At 34.2% G+C, this 21263-nt stretch overlaps 1 protein-coding gene across 9 annotated transcripts in view; it reads left to right on the top strand.

Annotated features, from left to right (window-relative positions):
* Nucleotides 1-21263, top strand: part of KCNT2 (potassium sodium-activated channel subfamily T member 2) — a 374999-nt gene that overhangs the window by 286580 nt on the left and 67156 nt on the right. For 6 of the 9 annotated variants that reach the window (XM_077887107.1, XM_077887110.1, XM_077887102.1 and 3 more), the window contains 3 exons: nt 469-540; nt 3963-4097; nt 12090-12201. In XM_077887107.1, the coding sequence (XP_077743233.1) occupies nt 469-540; nt 3963-4097; nt 12090-12201 (319 nt within the window). The remainder of the gene's footprint in view (nt 1-468; nt 541-3962; nt 4098-12089; nt 12202-21263) is intronic. The other 3 variants (XM_077887105.1, XM_077887106.1, XM_077887109.1) reach the window with 1 other exon arrangement.

Below are 21263 nucleotides of genomic sequence, written 5' to 3'. Positions count from 1 at the left end.
TATACTGATATATTAAGGGTCATGTTGTAATTGTGGATATTCCTTAGAGAAAAGTGCTCTTAATAAACATGCTAATTTAGTTCCCTATGCTTTGGGCTATCTAAGAAAAAAAATCATTAATTTCTCATTTTATCCCTCCTCTGCATGAATAATTTTTAAACTCCTTGTAAGACTTTTTAGTTATAATTAAGAATATCGATTGATTCAGTATTTTTGTAGAATAATGCCATAATGTTTCTGATTTAGAAAGCAGAAATACAAGTTTTTATAATTCTGAGTGCATTGTATATTCCTAACAAGTACAAATGACATTTACTAATTAATGTTAAGATAAAAGGCACTTAAAATTAATCTTGTCAACAGTGTTTAGTTTTGGAAATGCAAACTAAGTCAACTTACTTCCTTTCCCTAGAAGAGCTGCCACTGTTGTGACATTGTGTTTCATTTTGTAACCCATCTGCTACTTAGGCCAGATATGCATTTTCTGGATGCAATCTGTTGGTTTCCAATGGTTTACTACATGGTGGGCTCTATTGACAAGTAGGTGACAAAATCTTTGGCACACTAACTAGTGTGGTGTCCTGTGGTTTGTCATGTGCTGTGCCCCCGTGTTGCATGATGAGTGTAATTTGCCATTTCAGTATTGCAAATATGGTGTATTTTGCATGCAGAGCTTATGTTCTCGTGTTATACATCTTGTATTCAAACTTCTTAAGCAGTAATCTGTTGTTGAATTAAAACAAATCTTGCTGCATGTGAATTTCGTCACTTTTGTTTAGTTTCTAAAGCTATTTCAGTTTTGTGTTGTCTCTCGCAATGTTATACTATGGGCCTAGGGGTAGAGAAAATCTAAGGGTTCGGTGTTATGATGCATTGATATCATTGTCGTAACTTCTGGAAACCATCAAAATAATTTAGAGATGCTCCTTTTAAGCCAGATTTATAAACTGGAGCATTTCCTTAAGAGCTTACTTTATTCTAGCAACATTTATCAGTCTATAATTTCTAAAAATTTGTTAATTAAAAAGTCAAATGTGTGCAATGTGTTAGGATTAAAATGCAAATTCTTTTATATGGATGAACTTGATATTATAAAAATATAAAACTAAAGATCATAAGACTAATATGCTTATAAAAATGTGTTAGCTTTTTATTTTTTAAAAAAACGTCAGCCAGAGTCTTCAAAACAAAATGCGAAAGTTATCAATTAAGAACTTTCGTGCTTACGTTTTGTCCTATAGATGAAAAAACAAAGTGTTATATCTTTGGAAGTGTTTATTGGCTGTGGATGCATTAAAAAGCAAACTGACATTTATTTAACTTCTATTCTACATTAATATAATTTGCATCATCAGTCACCTTAATACTAACCAACTAAGATGTAGTTAGATGTACTATAGTTACTATTTAACGTGAAATCAACTGACACTTTATCTCTAATAATATTACTTTGATAGTATTCTATTGAAATTCATTAGAAAAACAGGATACTTAAAAAAGTAAATAAATCTCCCATCTTTCTTTACTGATGTAAACTATGAAATGAATTCTTTCTCTATAAAAGGTTTATGATGAGTAAAAGAACCGAGAGGATCAAATGCCTATGATTAGAGATGAAACAAGATTGGCTACAAGTTGATCATTATTGAAGCTTGGTTGGGTGATTGGAATATGGAGGTTCACTGTATTGTTACTCTTTTTTGCTAATGATTGAAATTTTTCTTAGAAAACCAAAACACCTTTGAATTAAAACATTTACAAACAGTCTCATATATTCATATATTCACGTCTCCTCAAAAAAGAAGGCTTAGAAAACGGTAAAAAGGAAGTTGTTGCCATTTAGATTATCTGTAACTTTTTTTCCCGAATATTGACTTTTTTCCTTAGGCAGCCATCTGGTGGCCAAACTGTGTAAAGCAACTGTGCTGAATAAAAAATAAACCATGGCTTCACAGAAAGGATAGTGTGGAGAGATTTTAGACGTGGCGATATAATAATAAATTGGTAACTGGATAAAGAAGGAAAAAAAGAATAAAATGTAATATTAAATGGATATAAAAATAATTTAAAGTTAAAACCTGAAGAACAAAATGTTTCCACATGGTTCTGAAATGCCATTGCAATTTTATGTATTTTCTATAGATTTAAACTCATATTTAATCATGATTACTAAGCTCACTTGCCAAGGTTATATGTCAACTACAACAGCCAATATTTTGAGTATGGAATTAATTGATACATATAGATATAGGTAGCTATTAGCTATTTAGCACAGGTACACATAGTGAAATTTTTTGTCGTTTCAATTTCATTGATTTATTATTGACAAAATATTCATTTTTTCCCATCATAACTTATGTCCGTATATCCTTTAACAGCCAAGCTTACCTTCTGTCACTTTATCTTTCCCTTTTCTTATATAGATAATTATAATGGAGAGATTATGTTTTATTGGAGGGAAAAGATTGTAAGAGCTGAAATAGAAGTGATTTTAAAATCATAGTATGGTGGGTTGAAGGCATATGACTTGGGCATCATTTTTGTAGCCCATAAGGAAACCATATCACATTAATTTTCTATTTTTTTTCTTTTTTTTAAAGTATTTTAATAGATATACAAACAGTTAGGAATTTGAGTTAAAGGAACATCCAAATAAAGTATTTCTAGGGATTAAACTTGATCATCAAATCGATTGGAAATTATGGACCTGGCTCTTCTCACCATAGGAAATTTATTTGGAATAATATTCTGTTTCCACAGTTTTAGCCATAAAATCTCTTCCACAGAACATTGTTCCCGATTCAGGCAAAATAGTTTTTTCTGGTCTACTCCTAGGGATTGTAGACCCAGAGCTTTGGTAATACTCTCTCACCTTGGAACAGAACAAGAAATCCTGCCTCCTACCTTACCATAAGAGGGAAATATTTCCCTCTATTGGCTAGTTCAGCCAATCACATGCTCAGGAAAGATCCTCAAGGAACTGACCCTTCTTCCATTTAAGTAATCTTAAAGGAACTCTACTGTCCTTTATGTTCTCCACTTCATATTTTAAATCAGAAGATGTAGACATCAATCATCCCAATTCTTCTCTGTCTTCAGTCAACTTTGTACCTAGAACAGTCTTATACTCCTTCAAGTTTAATTTTCTTTATCTAATTCAGTCTGATTTTTCTAGTTTGTATGAGGCAGAGGCAGGGAGATAGTGGTTTCTTTGTTTAAAACCTTAATGGCAATATTATCTCTTAATTCAGTGAGAGAATGCTAGTGTTTGTCAGTGAGAGGGGAGGAGACTGATTTTTATAATTCATAGGAACTTGTATCCTGGTTTAGCAGTTATTTCACACAATCAAATAAATCAAGTTATTAAATCACTAGCTCAAAAACTTTAGTTTGGCTGAATGGTTAAGTCTGATTACATCAGATATTTACATATTTTCCATGCTCATGACCGCGTAGAATCAATCTTTAACACATAGTACACAAAGAAATAATATACATTTAAAAATAAACATTTCACAATTTAATATATCCTTGTTGGGTTAGACCATTAATATAAGTATTCATTTCTACTCTTAACAGTAGTACCCTAGGGATTAAAAAATATAAATATCATGTCTTTGAAATAGTGTGCCAACCATAAAAAGACAGTTCTAACATGCTTTATTTCTATTTGATTGCAAAATGGGTATTTTTCATGTTTTAGTTACATAATTTATAAATACTCTTAAGTAAAAATTCTTAACGCATAATGCTTTGAAACGGTTGAGATCTGATGAAACATAAGTAGCTCAAAAATGCAAGTTAGTTCATATCAGCAGAGAATATTGTATTATAATTCCTATTAACATCTAACAGGGTTAACTGTGTGAAAACCTATACAAATGCAGTGGGTAAGCAAGCACTGATCCCTGTATTGTGATTTATTGAAAGTCCATTTTTTTCTCTGTTGATTTTTATCAAAGCCTAGATGACTTACTCAGGTGTGGAGTGACTTTTGCTGCCAACATGGTGGTTGTGGACAAAGAAAGTACCATGAGTGCAGAGGAAGACTACATGGCAGATGCCAAAACGATTGTAAATGTGCAGACCCTTTTCAGGTAAATGTCTCAATAACTCAGCCCTGTGGCTTACTCATTGCTAAATATTTGTGAAATATTTGACTCTGACTCTGACTCTATTCATAAGGAATGAACATGAGATAATTACACTGAAGTTATGTTCATTCATTTGATCCTAAAACAAGTGCTTATTTAGGATCTAGTGTATGACTGGCACCATATGTTTAATTTTTTAACTCAGGGTCATCATTCTTTTAAAAATAAATAGAATAATAAATCTGCTTTCTTCTATAGTTTAACAATAACCAATTCTGAATCCTTTGCAGTGTAGTCAAGATTTATGATAGACCATGCATATTCTAATTTTGGTTTTGTATCTGGCAGTGGCCAAAAGTATGCATTTACCATCTAGATGACTAAGAATGAAATATTTTAAGTCTGTAAACAGGTAATTTACCCATGTTAAGAGCCAAGTCATAACCTTATCACAGACTTTGGAACAATATAGCGTCAAACTTATCTGATGCCTCTATCCTGGAGCTTTCAGTAGATACTATGTGACTTTAAGTATATTTCTTAACTTCATAGAAATTCAGTTTCCCTCATCTATAAAATGCATGTAGAAAATAATTATCCTTCTTGCAGCGTTAATGTCAGGACCTGAAATTAGGCAGATGAAGAATCTGTCACAGCATCCTGAATGTTCTGAATATTGACTCTCAACTTACATAAGAGCCTCTTATTTCAGAAGGAGAACAAATGTGCCCTCTGAAGTTATTGTAATGTGAAAGTTCATTTAGAATATAGCTAACTAGTTATTGAGCTATATGAAGCGGTACATAGCATAGCACATGTTTAAAATATGACAGACATGTAAGTAATTTTTTTCTCCAGAGAATGAAAAAAGAAATTACAAGTAGAAAAATAATTCAGAGGGATGAGATTTATAGCCAGTGAACAAAGTGAAATCATACTTTTTTATTCCATGCATGGCAAAAGCTAGTTACATTTTCAACAGGAGAGGATCCTGGGTCTTTTTGATTAAACATACCATTTTAATTTTTAACTTATCATGAGTTTGTTTCTATTATGGTAAAGTTTCAATCGATTTGACTTTTATTATATATTCTATGAATGAGTAATTTTAATTTCAAGATAATGGTAGATAAATAATAATAAATTCTCATCTTACTGAAAGATCCAAAGGTGCTAATCTTTTAAAACTAACTGACCAGAATAACTAAGAGCAGATACATGTGTGGTGGCATTATCATTATTTCACTAAGTACATAACAATATTTTTAGGAAAAAACAATTCTATGGAACTTTTTAATGGATTGGTCCTTAAGCTGCTGGTCAATGCATGCTAAATGAGGCTAGTCTTATGTAATAAAGCACAAAAGTGAAGATGCTGGTAGATCCCCATGATGTACACAATGTTATTTATATAGAGAAATGACCAAAATTATTCAGATTTTGTAGTATCATTTTATAGGTGCAGTCAGTTACCACTCTCAAGAGTGACCTCAAGGTCACTTTCTCACATTCCTTGAAGATTTTGGTTCCTGATTCACTGTGACTCTTGACAACCCTGTTTTTACAATCATTCTTGATAATTTCAACAATTCTACATAGACAGTCCTTTCAATATCTTACCTTAGCCACCTGTGCTCATGATCTTAGCCTTTACCTTGAAGTACCAATAATTTTACCCTCCATCTTCTCACTTTCATTCAGGTCTCTGAGTACTACTAATTTTCTACCTCATTTCTTCTAATACCCCCAATTCTCAGCAATCTTGTCTTCACTGGAACTTACTATCTATTCATTCTACTACTTTTTCACTTGTCTTAGTTACTTGAGAGCTTTTCTTCCCTCTTACCAGATTAAATTCCAAGATCAATCATTATAATCACTCCTGTGCTGAAACCTTAAGCAGATAATTACTGATTATTTACTATGAACTAATACCGATCTCAACTCTCTTTCCCATTCTCCCTTCCTCCCTCTCAGTGTTCTTTCAGGTTCGCTGCCCACTACCTAGTATGAAATTCCTTAGAGACAAGTGACAGATCCCAGGGATAGAATCCAGTTATCCTCATAAGTGAGCAATACGCAACCAGAAATCTAGTCACAGTGACTAGATACCAGGCTATTTATGTTTAAGGTGTAAGGCTCCATCTCTAAGGGAACATTGAATATACAAGAATGAATAGTGTTAAAAATGATTAAGGAAGACCATTTAGGTGATACGATTAAACTTTATTTAACACTTCATGAAGCAGGCAGTCTCTATTCCTAAGGGCCCAGGGAGGGCGGGAGGCAGGAAACTCTTACAGGAAAAAGAAAAAGGAAGAAGAAAAAGAAAAACAGAAAATGAAGAAGGAATAAAGAAATAAGTATAGATCCCAGGGTTGCCTTGGTATTTGGGGATTGGGTGACTGGGTATACTGTGTTTCTGGTCAAGTGGCGTATTTATGGGAATCAAATGACAAAACTAAAACAATCTAGTAACGAGTTTCATATCCTTTATTCAAGGCAAAATAGCCTGTGGATTGGAGAAGTTCCGTGCCTCACAGGCAGAGAAACACTTTTCCAGAGAGATTTTGGGCAAGAGTGAGATTTATAGAATGTTAGAAAAGGTAAATGGAAACAGGGAATGATTGGCTAGGAGGCCAGGCATTTCCTGGTCAGTCTAGTAGGTCCTGTTTTTCCCATAAGCTGAACTAGCTAAAGCTGATTTGGATGATAGAGATTGGTGTATATTAGAATTCCTTAATAGGTATTTACTGTAAATACATGTGACTTAAGTTTAGATTTGTGATGTGGACTGGTCCACTGAGTCAGCCTCCGTTTTGAGGTCCTGAAATGCAAATTAATTTTATCACAGAGACACAAAAGTTATCTAAGTTTTAATTTGCTCACATGGCAATCCAGTGGGAAAGCTCTGTCTGGGGCCTAGAAATTTATTTCAGTAATATTATCTCTAAAATATCTCAGCCAATCCTTGTATCTTCATAAACATCATTAATTTCCTCAAACGAGAACCAAATTATAATCTTCTTGGCATCTGTATGTATTAAGGAAATTAAGATTACCTTATGGTGTTGCTCTGTATGGGGAGATGCTACATTTTATTTTAGCATTTGGAAATGACTGTGTAGCTATTTGGGCCCATGCCATTTTAACTTGATTACTTTGACATTCCATTTTGATGTGGGGGCATTTTGACTTTTACATTTTCAGCTCTTAAAAGGACTAAGGAATATGTTAGAAAAATCTTCAATCTGTCTTGTATTAGAGCCCAGAAGACAAGAATGAGATGGAATTCAAATATGAAATGAAAGTAACAGTGCTCTAGTTCACAAGTTACTGATGTAACTGATATGACCTGTTTTGCCATTCTGGAATGAGGTTAAATTTATTATTATTGATACCCTCAAATTAATCACTGGAACTCCTACCCACCCAGCTTACTAGGACATAAAGTTTAACTTGACAACTATTCTCTCCAGATTGTCCTTTCAAAGTTAGTCTCAAAAGACCAAAAGCAAAATAGGAGAGTCTCATTAATTTGCCAGCAGTATATTTGGGGGTGAGAGTGGAGTGTAGGAAGAGTTAGAGGAGATATGGGGGCATGGAGAGAATTCCTTTTCATCTGGAACTGCATTTATAACTTAGTATATGTGCTGCCAAAGCGAGCACATGCATTTATAACTTAAACATAATTTTGTGATTGAAAACTGGACTGCACATTTCAATGTGTCTTTATCCAGCGTGACAATTGTGGATTTGCTGGTTAAGCCCCTGCATGTTTCTTCCAGAGAACCCATTCGGGGTTTTCCACATCCAGAGTCTAGAGCTTGGCATACATATATTTGATGGGCACTCCTGAAGTTTGTGCAGTTCTCCAAATTGAAAGAAAAGCAGGTCCAGGTCCTTACTTTAAAATTTAAGTTTCTCTTGCTAAAGTTTTATCTAAGAAGCACTTGGTATATTTGAAAATATTGCCTGTTTTTACCTTTTTATGAACAAGGGTTAATATCCAAACTAAATTTAAACAAGCAAGCCAAAATATGCCTTGAGTCAAAATGAACCACTTCAAAATGACTATGTCAGACTGACTATCAAAATGCTGTACTTTGGGATTGTTTGGCCTGTCAATGGCATTTATCATTATTCTCATTTAAGTAGAGAGGGAAAAAAGCAACATTGAAAGCAACTTACTGGCTCAGCCTATCCTGTATTGGAATAAAAAGGGCTGATTCAAGCTAATGGCCTAACTCTGTATGAGGAGAAGAAAAAGTGAGAAAACTTTTTCTAGAAATTGAAAAGCAAAGGTTTTTCTAGAGAGCGCACAGGATAATTAAACATTAGTTTAATAGAGAATGGGTACAAACGTAAATATTTTGTTAATGTTTAAAGATAAACTAAGACATATTAAAAATGGTAAGAGTTTATCTGAACAAAAATCAGTTTAGACACACTCGGAAGACAGGAGGGAGGGGCTTCCAGAGAAGAGGTGGGAGCAAAGCAAGGAAATTATTTGATATGCAACAGCTTAAGCAGTTGTATTATTTGAGAAAGCCTAGTTGACTGTGATTGGTTGTCCTTTGGTTTTGATTTTTTAGCTTTGAGGCATTTATAGGCTGAGAGGTTGGTTGCTTAAGTAGCCTGCAAAAATATTACAACCTTTTCAGTCTAATGGTCACCTTATTTAATTAATTTAACATTGATTTTCTCTGCAATGTAAAAGTCTAGGAGTGACTTAGTTCAGAAGTCCCTTGGGCTGATTTTGTTTTAATATGAAGATATTTTTGTTTTTGCTTTTTTTCCCTAAAATTTAGCTGATCAAACTGGTAAGATAACCAGTGCTCTGTCAATGGAAACATTCAGTCAAGTCATGGATCTGTGATCTGTTTGGAACGGAGAAATTTCTGCATTAACCCGGTGTAGGTCAGGAGGACCTCTACAAACACCTGCAGTTGTGATTTATTCACGTGGTATTATTGAGCATCTAGTAAGTTTGGGGACCATACAGGATGCTATGGCTGCAGTGGTGCCTAAGGCAGACATAGTGATCAGTAGTGATTAAGGCATCCTCGCCTTGGGTTGCTGCTGATAGTCTAAGCTGGGAAAGTATTAAAGGAGTCATTTAAAAATTTAACTGGAGAATGATAAGTGTGGCAACTACTGAAAAAAGTATAATGTTATATAGGTCCAGGCAACAAGAATATATGATTTAGTTCAGTGGATCAAGGAACACCTCCCTGAGAAATTGATCATCTTTTAGTTAAAGATTAGACTAAGCCAGCAAAGAAAGGAGTAGAGCGTTCCACATGGGGGCAGCATAGCCAAAGGCTCTGAGGTATTGGCTTAGTAGAGCCTGGTAACAAGTTGATTTTCGTTACAAGAATAACAGGGAGGAAACCACCATTTTAAAGTTTTAAAATACTATTTTAGCTACAATGTGAAGAGTGGGGGAGAGCTGCTCAGAAGACTTGCATCCCCAGGACACTAAAAGCATAAATGACAAGCTAAGAAATGAAAATAAGCAAAAGAAATGGTCTTTAGCTTAGCACAAGTAGTCATACATAGTCTTACTGAGGAAATAACATACACATACATACACATGGGAAATAATTGAAAACACTGATAATGAATACATATAAATATGAGAATGATTCCTTTATATAGTACAAAAATATTTTTTATTATTTTGATTGGTTTGCATGGATAATTTTAAATACAGGAGATATCTGACATTTATTATAGTTTCATTTATTACTAACTCAGACCTAAGATGTTTAAAAAGTATTTGTAAATAATTAAGATATATTCATATTTATTTTAGTCCTGATAGTTAATTGTAGTCTAAAAGTAGTGTACATGTATCTAAGTGTGTGTACCTATATATAGTTAGGTATATTATATATAGTGTGTACTTATATATAAGTGTATGCTCCCCTGTTACGCAGAAACATCTTTCCCAGACACCAGAACAGATCAAAATTTATAGTGTAGCACACTAGCTCAGTATTTTTATTAAAATATTCTAAACATTTTCCAGATTTGTATGATCTTATATTTGTTTTGCTTGAATATATAATTACAGCTAGTCTCAAAGTTCTCCCAGTGCTCTAGGAAATAAAGTGGTGTGTTTTTCATCTTTGTGTTGGTTAGCATAGCTGGGCATGTCTGTCAAAACTACTTTTTGAATATATTAATTCAGGCAGAGAACTCTTCCATAGAGATTTTGCACATCTCCATAATGATACTTCTATCACTCAATCAGAACATAAATTGTAGAGAAGTTTTAAATAGAAAAAAACATATTATTTTTCAACTGTAATATTGCTTTATTATGATCCTAATACTTAGAGAAGATAGACTTTTTATGTCATTTTATTTCTAAAGTATCTTATATTCAAAATGTGTCTTAGGTCATGTTAATGCCCAGATATAGATTTACAGATTAATATTTTGAGGATACATAATTAAATCTATTTCAGAACCAAATTTATAAATGAATGTAATTAATACTTTGTAGATCTAAAAGGCAATGCAATAAAACATTTCATTATTTAAATATTATTCAATTATAGATTTTCACTAGGTGGCAGACTTAGATAATACATTCACTTCCTCAGTTTAAAATAACAATAGAGAGGTTCTTTTATACAGAACAGAAATGGTACATCGTATACATTTTTTTTTTTTTTGGTTCTAATTTTCACTCTAAGACACTTAATTAAGTACAATGATCAGGTCACTCAGTCATATTACCACTCACTCTTACTCAGACCTCAAATATATAGCTGTATATATATATATCTATTTGATATAATGTGGAAAAGTATTATATCACCCAAGTAATCATAGATGTATCCAAAGTTAAAGTAAAAATATCTATGGAAGAAAAAGCTATATTTCTCAGAGAAAATGAAGATTTCCTAAAAGATGAAATATATTTTCATTGGTTTGCAAGTACGTTTTTCTCACAAATTACTTTTCTGGCCTTATATCTCAACACTATCCTAGATGCTTCTCCTAAGCTATCCATTCACTGGTGTCATAATCCTATGTGATCTGTGAAGTCTCAGTTAGCCATATTTATCACCCCTGGAAAAAGATGTACAGCCTTATAATTTATAAATTTTTATAGTTTCCCCTAGGTAGTAGGGTCTGATTTAAAGGCAAAAATTTCACTTTATACTTCTTTTTATGTCCTGGAGACCAGAGCTGTCTAATAACAAACACCTGATAATTATTTGTTAACTTAGATATCAAATATTGCCCTAAGTAAATAAAAATAACAATAATGTAGTTATGATCTGACAACTACTATTGTGTGTGTGTGTGTGTGTGTGTGTCTGTGTTGGGAGAAGGAAGTGAATAGGAAGAAAGCTAACGCAAAGCTATGGGACACGTGAAAACTTTCAGGATCCTTTTAGAATAACACTATCAACTGAACCTTGGCTTCAATTCATTTTAATGAAATGTTATTTCAGCTAAAATATTTCTCTTTCAGAAGTTCATTGTAGCAAGATTTGACATTTAAAACTGGATATGATAAGAATAGGGAATCTTAGAAGATCAAAGAACTCATATTATGGACAATAAGCTCATCACATGAAATCTTTGTCAATCAGCATATTCATCTTATAAATTTTTATTTTAACATCTACAATGTCACCTTCTAACTTCTTAAATCAGCTTCATGAGTTTCTCTTCTATGCAATTTTATAGTTGTAGAGAGAAATATCTAATAAAAGACAAATTACTAAATTTATTTTTTTTATAGTGCTAAAATGTTGTTTAAAGTATTCTTTGGAAAATAGTGTTTCATTTTTCTTGCACTGTGCAGTTTATGTGGCAATGCCTACTGCTGTAATTGCGTGTAGTTTTATGCCCAAGGCTAGGAATCACTCACCCATAAATATGTTGTTATAAAAAAATACCATATTGGATTGTTAGTGTAATGCAAATGTTTTTTTGGTGTTGTTGTTGTTGTTTTTTTTTTTAATGTAGGTTGTTTTCCAGTCTCAGTATTATCACAGAGCTTACTCACCCAGCCAACATGAGATTCATGCAATTCAGAGCCAAAGACTGTTACTCTCTTGCTCTTTCAAAACTGGAAAAGGTAAGACTTCATATTAAGGAAGTTGTATTCAACTATTTTTCTTGAAAGAGTAACTTTGAAATTCCTATAAATAGGAAGAAATGCCATGAGGTAGTAAAAATAAAAATGCTGTTTTGAATTCTTATTTTGGAGCTAAAATCTTAGTTTACAATTTTTTTTAATGTGAATTGAAGGATTTGAACCATTTGTATCACAAGTGAACATAATGAAGATATCTTGTTCTCTCATTTATTATACATTGAAAGCATGATCTATGAAAGAGTTAAATGCAACAAGAATGTATATACTCACTTATAATGTCAGTTATATTGATAACATCATGAGTGCTATGTCAAGAAATCTGTGTTTATAGAGGGCTTTGCAGTTTAAAATAATCCTTAAGGCCCTAGAAAAGTTGTAGGCTTTGTTGAAAGTTAGCTTCCCAAATGTCACCAACATAATCTGAGACAAAGCTGAGTTTATTGCTTACTTAGATAAGGGAGACTGTCACCTCAGGAGAGCTTTGGCAATGCTTCAGAGCTGAGAAAGCAAAGTTAAGGTTTCTTGGGTCTAGGAAATCTTATTTAATGAGGGCCTTTGGAATGGGGATTTGATTAGGATTGGGAAAGGATCAGGGTAACGTGAAAGGACAAAGTAGGATTGCAAAGTCATGTTATATGGACAGAAAGGTGTGATTTCCACTCTCAATGTCTAGACTGAGCATGGTGGTAAATGGTTTTGGTATCCAGCATTTACTTGATACTAGTATATTAGAAGAATTTCATGTAAGAGAAGACAGTATGATTCAATCTTTTACATGTGAAAATGTGTTAACTATGCCATCTTCATTGTTTATGACAGTATAAGAGGTACAGATAAGAATGCCTTACATTTGTTGTTGTTGCTGTTTGGTTAGTTCATTTTTTATTTCATTTTGATTACCTATTATGCCACTGTCTGAATTCCTAGGAGACATATTGCTGAGTAAGGCCATTACTGCTCTCTGGTTTGTTGATTACCATTATTAGGGCTGGTCACATATGTTATGTTCGTGGAGACTTCCCACTGTTTCTCTGTAGTCATAGTTAAGTTGCTGTTAGGCACTGCCTTCAGGAGAGGAAACAGTTTAATTCAGGTGAAATAATAGCTTTTCCAAGATTATATAGCTATCAGGTTAGTGCAGTAAGAGAATCTTAAAGACATTGGGGCACCTGGGTGGCTCAGTAGTTGAGCATCTGCCTTTGGCTCAGGTCGTGATCCTGAGGTCCTGGGATCAAGTCTCACATTGGGCTCCTTTTGGGGAACCTACTTCTTCCTCTGCCTATATCTCTGCCTCTCTCTGTGTATCTCTCATGAATAAATAAAATCTTAAAGACATTAATGTTCAGAACAGGAAATTTCCACAATGCCACACTGCTTAAACAAAATGGAAAGGGTGGCAAGCATGGCTAAATTGTCTCAGCACCCACAAGCAAACCGAGTTATCAGAAATCCAGCTGGAATCAGCACTGGCATGGTGTCTGATGGTTTCCTTTGCGATGAAGTGAGGGAGAATTACCTAGTGATGAATACAAACTCTGATGTCAGATTGGTCCATTTCTCTACTGTTTTTTTGGGAATGGAACCTGGCTAAATTATTTACACATTGATAGCTTTGGGATTCTTCTCTAGAAATAGTGGTAATAGCTAAATAATAGATAGGGTCATTGCAAAGATTGCACCACATGATCTCTCCAAAACATTTAGCCCAGTTTTGGCATATAATCAGTATTCCAATAAATGGTCCTATACACATAATTATAAATTATTGTGGATGTGACTAATAAATATTCTGTTTTGTGTATTCAGTTTTATGCCAAGTGAGTGGATGTTTCAAGGTCATAATTGTAGAAAATATTTTCAGTAGTGTTGAGTATATATGTCTATATGATTGTGTCTTCTACCAACCTAGAAATCCTCTTCACACAAGTAGTAAAGTTTTACTTGAATAAACTTTAAACCATACTGTGATATATATCTCAGGCAATCCGCTAAAGAGATTGCGAATACAAAGGTATCTCATTCTTTTATATAGCTAGGAAAATACAATCATTTGCATACATGTTAATTGTCTTAATATAAAGGAAAAATAAAACTTCTTGTATATTTGCAACAAGCAAGAAGTTACAACTTCCAGCCAGATTCCTAGGGTAATCTTCCGAAGAGACAGACAGGATGCTTAATGTTCACACTTCAGAAAGATAGTTCCAAGACTTCTAAGAAAGACTTCACTGAGATACAAAACTGGCTGGAGATTATTCAGATTTTCAAAAGGTTTGCATCCCTCTGAAAGAGACAGTGAAAAGGATTTATAATTGCAAGTTTTCTAAAAGAAATGCTCTTGGAAAAAAGCGGAAAGGGGGCAGTTTCCTTCTCTTTTGGCATCAGGGAAATTCATTTATTTTTTAGATTTGTATTTACCCTTACATATACTAGATATTTCCCAAAAAGGGTAAAGGAATTCAGTATATTCTTGAATTATTAAGGAGTAGAGGGGCTCAGGGAATTGGAATTGAAACCAGTTGGTTTGGAGGTTATAAAGCCATAGAAGATTTGTTTCAATTCCGTTACTACCATTATATCCATTGAAACAGGGATTTTTGTTACATAGAAACTTTTTAGACTAGTGCTGTTATAGCTTAAATTGTGTTCCTGCCCCTCAAAAAAAGGATGTGTTGGAGTCCTAGCCTCCAGTGTCTCTGAATGTGATCTTATTTGAAGATAGAGTTTTTATACAGGTAATTGGATTAAAGAAGCCATTGAGGTGGGCCCTAATCCAGTACAGCTGGCATCCTTATAAAAAAGGGTAAATTTGGACACAGAGACAGACACACATAAAGGGAAGAGAATGCGAAGAAAAACAGGGAGAAGACAGCCATCCAAAAGCCAAGGAGAGCAGCCTAGAACAAATCCTTAGCTTACTGCCCTCAGAAGCAATCAGTGTTACTGACACCTTGATTTCAGACTTAGAGCCTCCAGAACTCTGGCGCAATAAACTTCTGCTGTTTAAGGTACCAATTTGTAGCTTTGTGATGGCAGCCCTAGTAAACTAACGCATGTGCCATCAATGGTATAGTAACTGTTCATTTCCAATCAGTGCTTTTTATCTGATATAAATACAGCTAACTTATCATTTAAAATAATTATCTTTTGGGGACCTGGGAGGCTCAGTTGATTAAGCATCTAAGCCTTTGCCTCAGGTCATGATCCCAGAGTCCTGCGAGGAGGATGATCCCTCCTCTGCGGGGAGCCTGCTTCTACCTCTCCTTCTGCTGCTCTCCTTGCTTGTGCTCTCTCGCTCTCTCTCAAATAAATACATAAAACCTTTAAAAAGAAAATAAGTAATTATCTTTCTGTATTTGTATTCTGGATACAAGGAGATATTTTTAGGATTGGGAAATTGATCTTTATTTCCAGTATCTGAATAACACATTCTAAAGTTATTGGCTGAGGATAGGTAGATTTTTAATCTTTTGAACATATTTATGAATATTCTTTTATTCTATCTATAATTAGATGCACTTTCATTTTTACAGATAAAGCCATCACCTTTAGAAACATAATCAAGGTTTTAAATTAGAAACAACAGCTTGGCTGCTTAACATACTTTTTTGACACTAAGTGGTTTTCATTTAAATTTAAGAAGTGCTAGAATTTGTTAGAATAAGTGTGGAGATTAGATTGCATTGACCCTGGCTGCTTTACTTGTGTGATGATTTCATTTGGGTGATTTCCTGATAGACCTTGAACTCTAATAGAACACCGGTTGCCACTGATAATCTGTAAGGATTCTTGGTAGAGGCCACTCAAGAATATCCAGAATAATCATTTCCATTAGGAAAAGGAGAAAACTGAGAGCACAGAAGGTTCACTGGTCTGTGACCATGATGTGAAACAATGAAAGATAGTTGAGGACCCCCGTCTGTTCTTGTGAAAAGGAAATTCCGTGATTATTCCTTGATTATTTTTTTAGATTTGCTCTCTCTCGAGGAATTCCCTTGTCTGTTGTTTTATGGGACCCTTTCACCTCAAGCTTCTACCTGAGCTATTTTTATCCATGTCACTTCAAGAGTACATACTTCTTACAGCCTGTATGAATTTTTATCCTCTTATTGCTTATGCAAGTTTGAAAAAAATCTAAAGATTTTTAAAGCATTTTCCCTAAAGATTTAAAGTCTAAAGATTTCTCAGAAGACTCTGCTTCTTTCAAAAAGCTTATAAATTTCTGGTATACTTACAATCATAAATTTTTATGGCCAGACAATCTCCAAAGTTCTTCTTAAATATAATTTTTAAGGTGTTTTTTTTTTTTTCCCTCTCAGACCATGTGTCTCTCTGTCTCTTTGGAAGCTACCTTGAGATTATTGAGACAATAGTGTTGGGCTGGACTTTGTTGTTCAATGCCTTGTTTCAGTTTTCTCCCCTGTTGACATTTTGAAGAGCACAATTTTTAAAATATTAGAGCCTCCTAATCTCTGAGCTCCTTTTGTGTTTTTAGTTTCTACTTGAATCTAAGTCTTGCTTGAGCTACTGTCTGTCTTGCAATGTCCATCTAAAGGCAGCAAATAACAGTACATACACACCAATATTAAGCAGATGGAAGCTTTAATGGATCAGGTCTGAGAGTGGCACATAGACTTGCACTCATGTGCCATTGGCTAGAACTCAATCATAGGGCCACATCTAACTTCAAGGAGGCCTAGGAAATGTAGTCCAGTCATACACTTACAAAGAATAGGGCAAAGGATTTTGATGGACAATCAACATTCTCTGTCACTTGCAATATACCACAAATTCATGAAATTTGACAAAGCATTTTCTGAACATCTGAGCTTTACCTTGCATTTTCCCTTTCATCTGATCTTTCTTTTGTTGTTTTCCACTTTTGTTTCTGAGTTATTTTGTTTTATATTATCCTTTTTGTCTTGGAGAGTTCCATTACCACCAGTGTTTTCCCAATAGTATTTCTCATGTTTACTCATTGGTCATTGGATCATTGACACTTCCTCTAACAAAACAAGTGTAGCAGGCATCAGAAACACAGTACAGGAGCTAAGTAGACATGGAAAATGTGACAGGTAATAAAGAAACAGAAGAAGAGGACATCACGAGGAAAAAGAGAAATTTTTACCTCATTTCCCTATAAAGACTTATTTCATCTCTCTTGTTTTGATGCATTTTATTTAAAAAAAAAACCTTTTATTCATGCTTATGGCACAATTTGTTTTAAGACTGCTTTCTTTAAAATTGCTTTTGAACTATCACCATTCCCCAATAATGATCATAATCACACTTGAGCAAACATATGGTAATTACACACTGATGTAAGAAGCAAAGTAATGAAAATGTGAGATGAATAGTGTGATATAATAAAAAATATATATTTGGTCTTTGTCCCTGATTCCTGATACAGAGCTTCAAAAACCCTTAGAATTTCTGAGTAATTTCACATCTTTGAACCATACCTGATTTTATGCTAAGGAGGCAACTCATGGAGGAGCCTCTAGATAGCTTCAGGATGAGAGCCAGAAAAAGTAACCACATGATTAGAATATTGAAACTTTGAAAGTCTTCATCACCTTTCAAACCTCCGGGGATAGCAGAGGAGCTGGACTTTGAGTTTAATCACATGGCCAGTGATTTAATTAATCGTGCTACGTAATGAAACTGATAAAAACCCTGGAAGACAAGTTCTCTGGTAGGTGAACATAATGAGATACCAAGAAAGTGGTGCGCCCTGACTTCATGGTCACAGAAGCTCCTGTGCTCAGGATCCTTTAAGACCTGCCTTATGTACTATTATCTACCATTTATTTTCATTCTTTATAATAAAATGATAATCGTTAAGTATAGCATTTTCATAAGTTCTGTGAACATTCTAGGTAACTATCAAAATTGAACGGTTGTGGGGAAGCCCTAAATTTATAGCAGGCCGGACAGAAGTACAGTTGTCTTGCAGACATCTGGGATTTGCGGCTGGTGTCTGAAGTGGGAATAGTCTAGTGGGAATGAGCCCCTTAACCTGTGGGGTCGGAGCCAACTCTGGGTAGCGTCATAATTGAATTGAATTGTAGGACATCTAGTTGGTGTCAAAGAATTGGTGTCAGAATGCAGAGACATGGCTGTAAATCATATCACATTGTAGTCCATGATACAGCAAAATAATAAAAATTGGAGATTGCTTCTGGGAGAAATAAACTGAGACTATCAGATTTATTTTTTATTATATTCACTGTGTAAGCAAGTGGCAAATTTTACATATTCTCAATTTAAATTCAAGCCAATAAATATTTACTGAGCACCTGTTATGAGCCAAATATCTTGCTCAGTGCTAGAGGTTCCCAACAGAATAAACACATGGAATTTATAATTTGATGGGAGGCCATAAGAACAAACAAAAACACATGCCCTTGCTTTTTTTCCTGTCCAAACAAGTTGGACTACTTTTTATTCATGATCAAAGTATTAGAATGCTGAATGGAAGTTTGGTGCTATATGCCTACACTGACTTTGATTCATTAGAAATTTTTTTTATCCTGTTTTTAAGAAAATATTTACCTTTTCCCATGGCTGTCCAGAAAGAATTTGAAGAGAATATTGATATGAGTTTCTATTCTTTTTAAATGTAGAAAAGCATTACCTGATCCATTCTACAAGAGTGATAAAATGTTATCTAGGTTGATAATTATTTTTACTGCAAAATTATCTATTAAGAATGTGCATAGTATTATGATTTCATACAATATATCTAAACTTAACGTAGGCTGCATGTTTGTGTCTCTCCCCAAAATTCGTATGTTGAAACCTAACCCCTGATATTAGGTATTAGGAAGTTGGGCCTTTGGAAGGTGAGTAGATTATGAAGGTGGAGCCCTCATGAGTGGGATAAGGGCTTTTATCAAAGAGACCCAGAGAACTTCTCCACCATGTGAAGACACAGAGAAGATGAGTGTTTATGAACCAGAAAGTGGGTTTTCACCAAATGTCAAATCTTCTGGCATCTTTAGCTTGGACTTCTCAGCTTATGGTATTGTGAGAAATAAATTTCTGTTGGCTATAAGCCACTCATCTGTAGTGTTTTGTAATGGCAGCCCAAACAGACTAAGACAAAAATCTTGACATTCGGCCAATAAAATTGCACAGCGCACAGTCTAAGAATAACATTAATAAAGACTGTGATGTAAATTGGCTCTGCCAGTAACAGTGCCACGAGACAGCTGTGTACATGTATATTGTGAATATGAAAACATATATCAAACTCTTAAAACTATCTGAAGTGAAATATCAAATTCAAAAAGTAAAAAAAAAACAAAAGTAATGGATGTATATGACTGACAAATTAGAATAATTCAATTATTAAAATTTTATAATTTTACAGAGTTAAGTATTTTATGAAAATAATACAGTGATTAACTTTATTGTTTTCAAGGAAGGCAGCAAGTACATCTTTTAATTAAATTGGATAGATGTGGATGTAGATATATATGTGAGAGAGAGAGACTTTGTGGAAGGTTTCATTTCTCGGTGAGTTAAAGAAAATGCTTGTGAGTCACAAAAAATGCCATCTAGGATGATGAAAGTAACTTTTGAGTACATATTATATTTGAAGTATTAAAGCAAATATCACACTAGACAAGCACTTTAAACCAACATTATATTTTGTTTTACTGCTTCTTGCTCTACATTAATAAGTGTTTCCATCATCATTTGGTTGTTTTACTTTATTTGGCTGTAAGGCACAACTCATTTTTGAATCCAGAGTCAGAGAAGACAATACACTTAATCAGCCCTTCATTTCAAGGCACAAACTAAAATAGGGACCCTTGACAGGCATTGAACACAGGAAGCCGTCTGCAGTTATCCTTACGGAACAAATATATATACACAAAGGGAATAAGATTGGTATCCTGAAGGCTAAAAAGAAATAGGTGCTTCTGGGCAATTTTTTATTTATTTTATTTTAGAAAGAACACTTAATATGAGATTCGTTTTCTTAATAATTTTTTAAAAAATATTTTATTTATTTATTCATGAGAGACACAGAGAGAGAGAGGCAGAGACACAGGCAGAAGGAGAAGCAGGTTCTGTGCAGGGAGTCCGACGTGGGACTCGATCCTGGGTCTCCAGGATCACTCCCTGGACTGAAGGCAGCGCTAAACTGCTCAGCCACCTGGGCTGCCCATCTTCTTAATAAATTTTTAAGTGTGCAATATATGATTGTTGACTACAGGTACGATGTTGTACAGCAGATCTCGAGAGCTTATTCATTTTGCTTTATTGCAACTTTGTGCCTGTAGATCAGCAGCTATCCATTTTCCCATTCCCCAGCCCCTGGTAACCACCATTTTACACTTTGAAATGCATTTGACTGATTTGGATACTTCATATGAGTAAACATCATGTAGTGAATGTCCTTCTCTGATTAGCTTATTTCATTTGGCCTAGTGTTCTTTATTATTATTATTATTAAAGATTTTATTTATTTTAGAGGAGAGAGACAGAGATAGCAATAGAGAGAGGACCAGCTAGGAGAGCAGAAGCAGGCTCCCCACTGAACAGGGAGCCTGATGTGGGGCTCAATCCCAGGACTCTGGGATCATGACCTGAGCCGAAGGCAGACACTGAGCCACCCAGGCATCCCTAGCCTAGTGTTTTTAAGGTCCATCATGTTATCACATATTGCAGACTTTCCTTCTTTTTAAGGCTGAGTACTATTACACTGCATGTATATACTGCATTTTCTTTATCCATTCAATTGTTCATGGACATTTAGGTTGTTTCCACATCTTGGCTCTTGTGAATGGTGCTGCAATGAACATAGAAAAGCTGATATCTCTTCATGGTCTTGATTTCAATTCTTTTGTATAAAACCCATACATATCATTACTGGATCATACATAGTTCTATTTTTAATTTTTTGAGGAACTCCCATACTGGTTTGTTTTTGTTTTGTTTTGTTTTTGCAGTGCACATGTTTATATTCCTATCAACAGTTTACAAGGATTCCAATTTCAAAAAAAAATAAAAATAAAAAAATAAAAATA

Source organism: Canis aureus, chromosome 38, assembly GCF_053574225.1.
Source record: "Canis aureus isolate CA01 chromosome 38, VMU_Caureus_v.1.0, whole genome shotgun sequence".
Taxonomy (NCBI): domain Eukaryota; kingdom Metazoa; phylum Chordata; class Mammalia; order Carnivora; family Canidae; genus Canis; species Canis aureus.
Note: the sequence above shows the minus strand (reverse complement) of the source record. Positions and strands in the feature narration are given on the sequence as shown.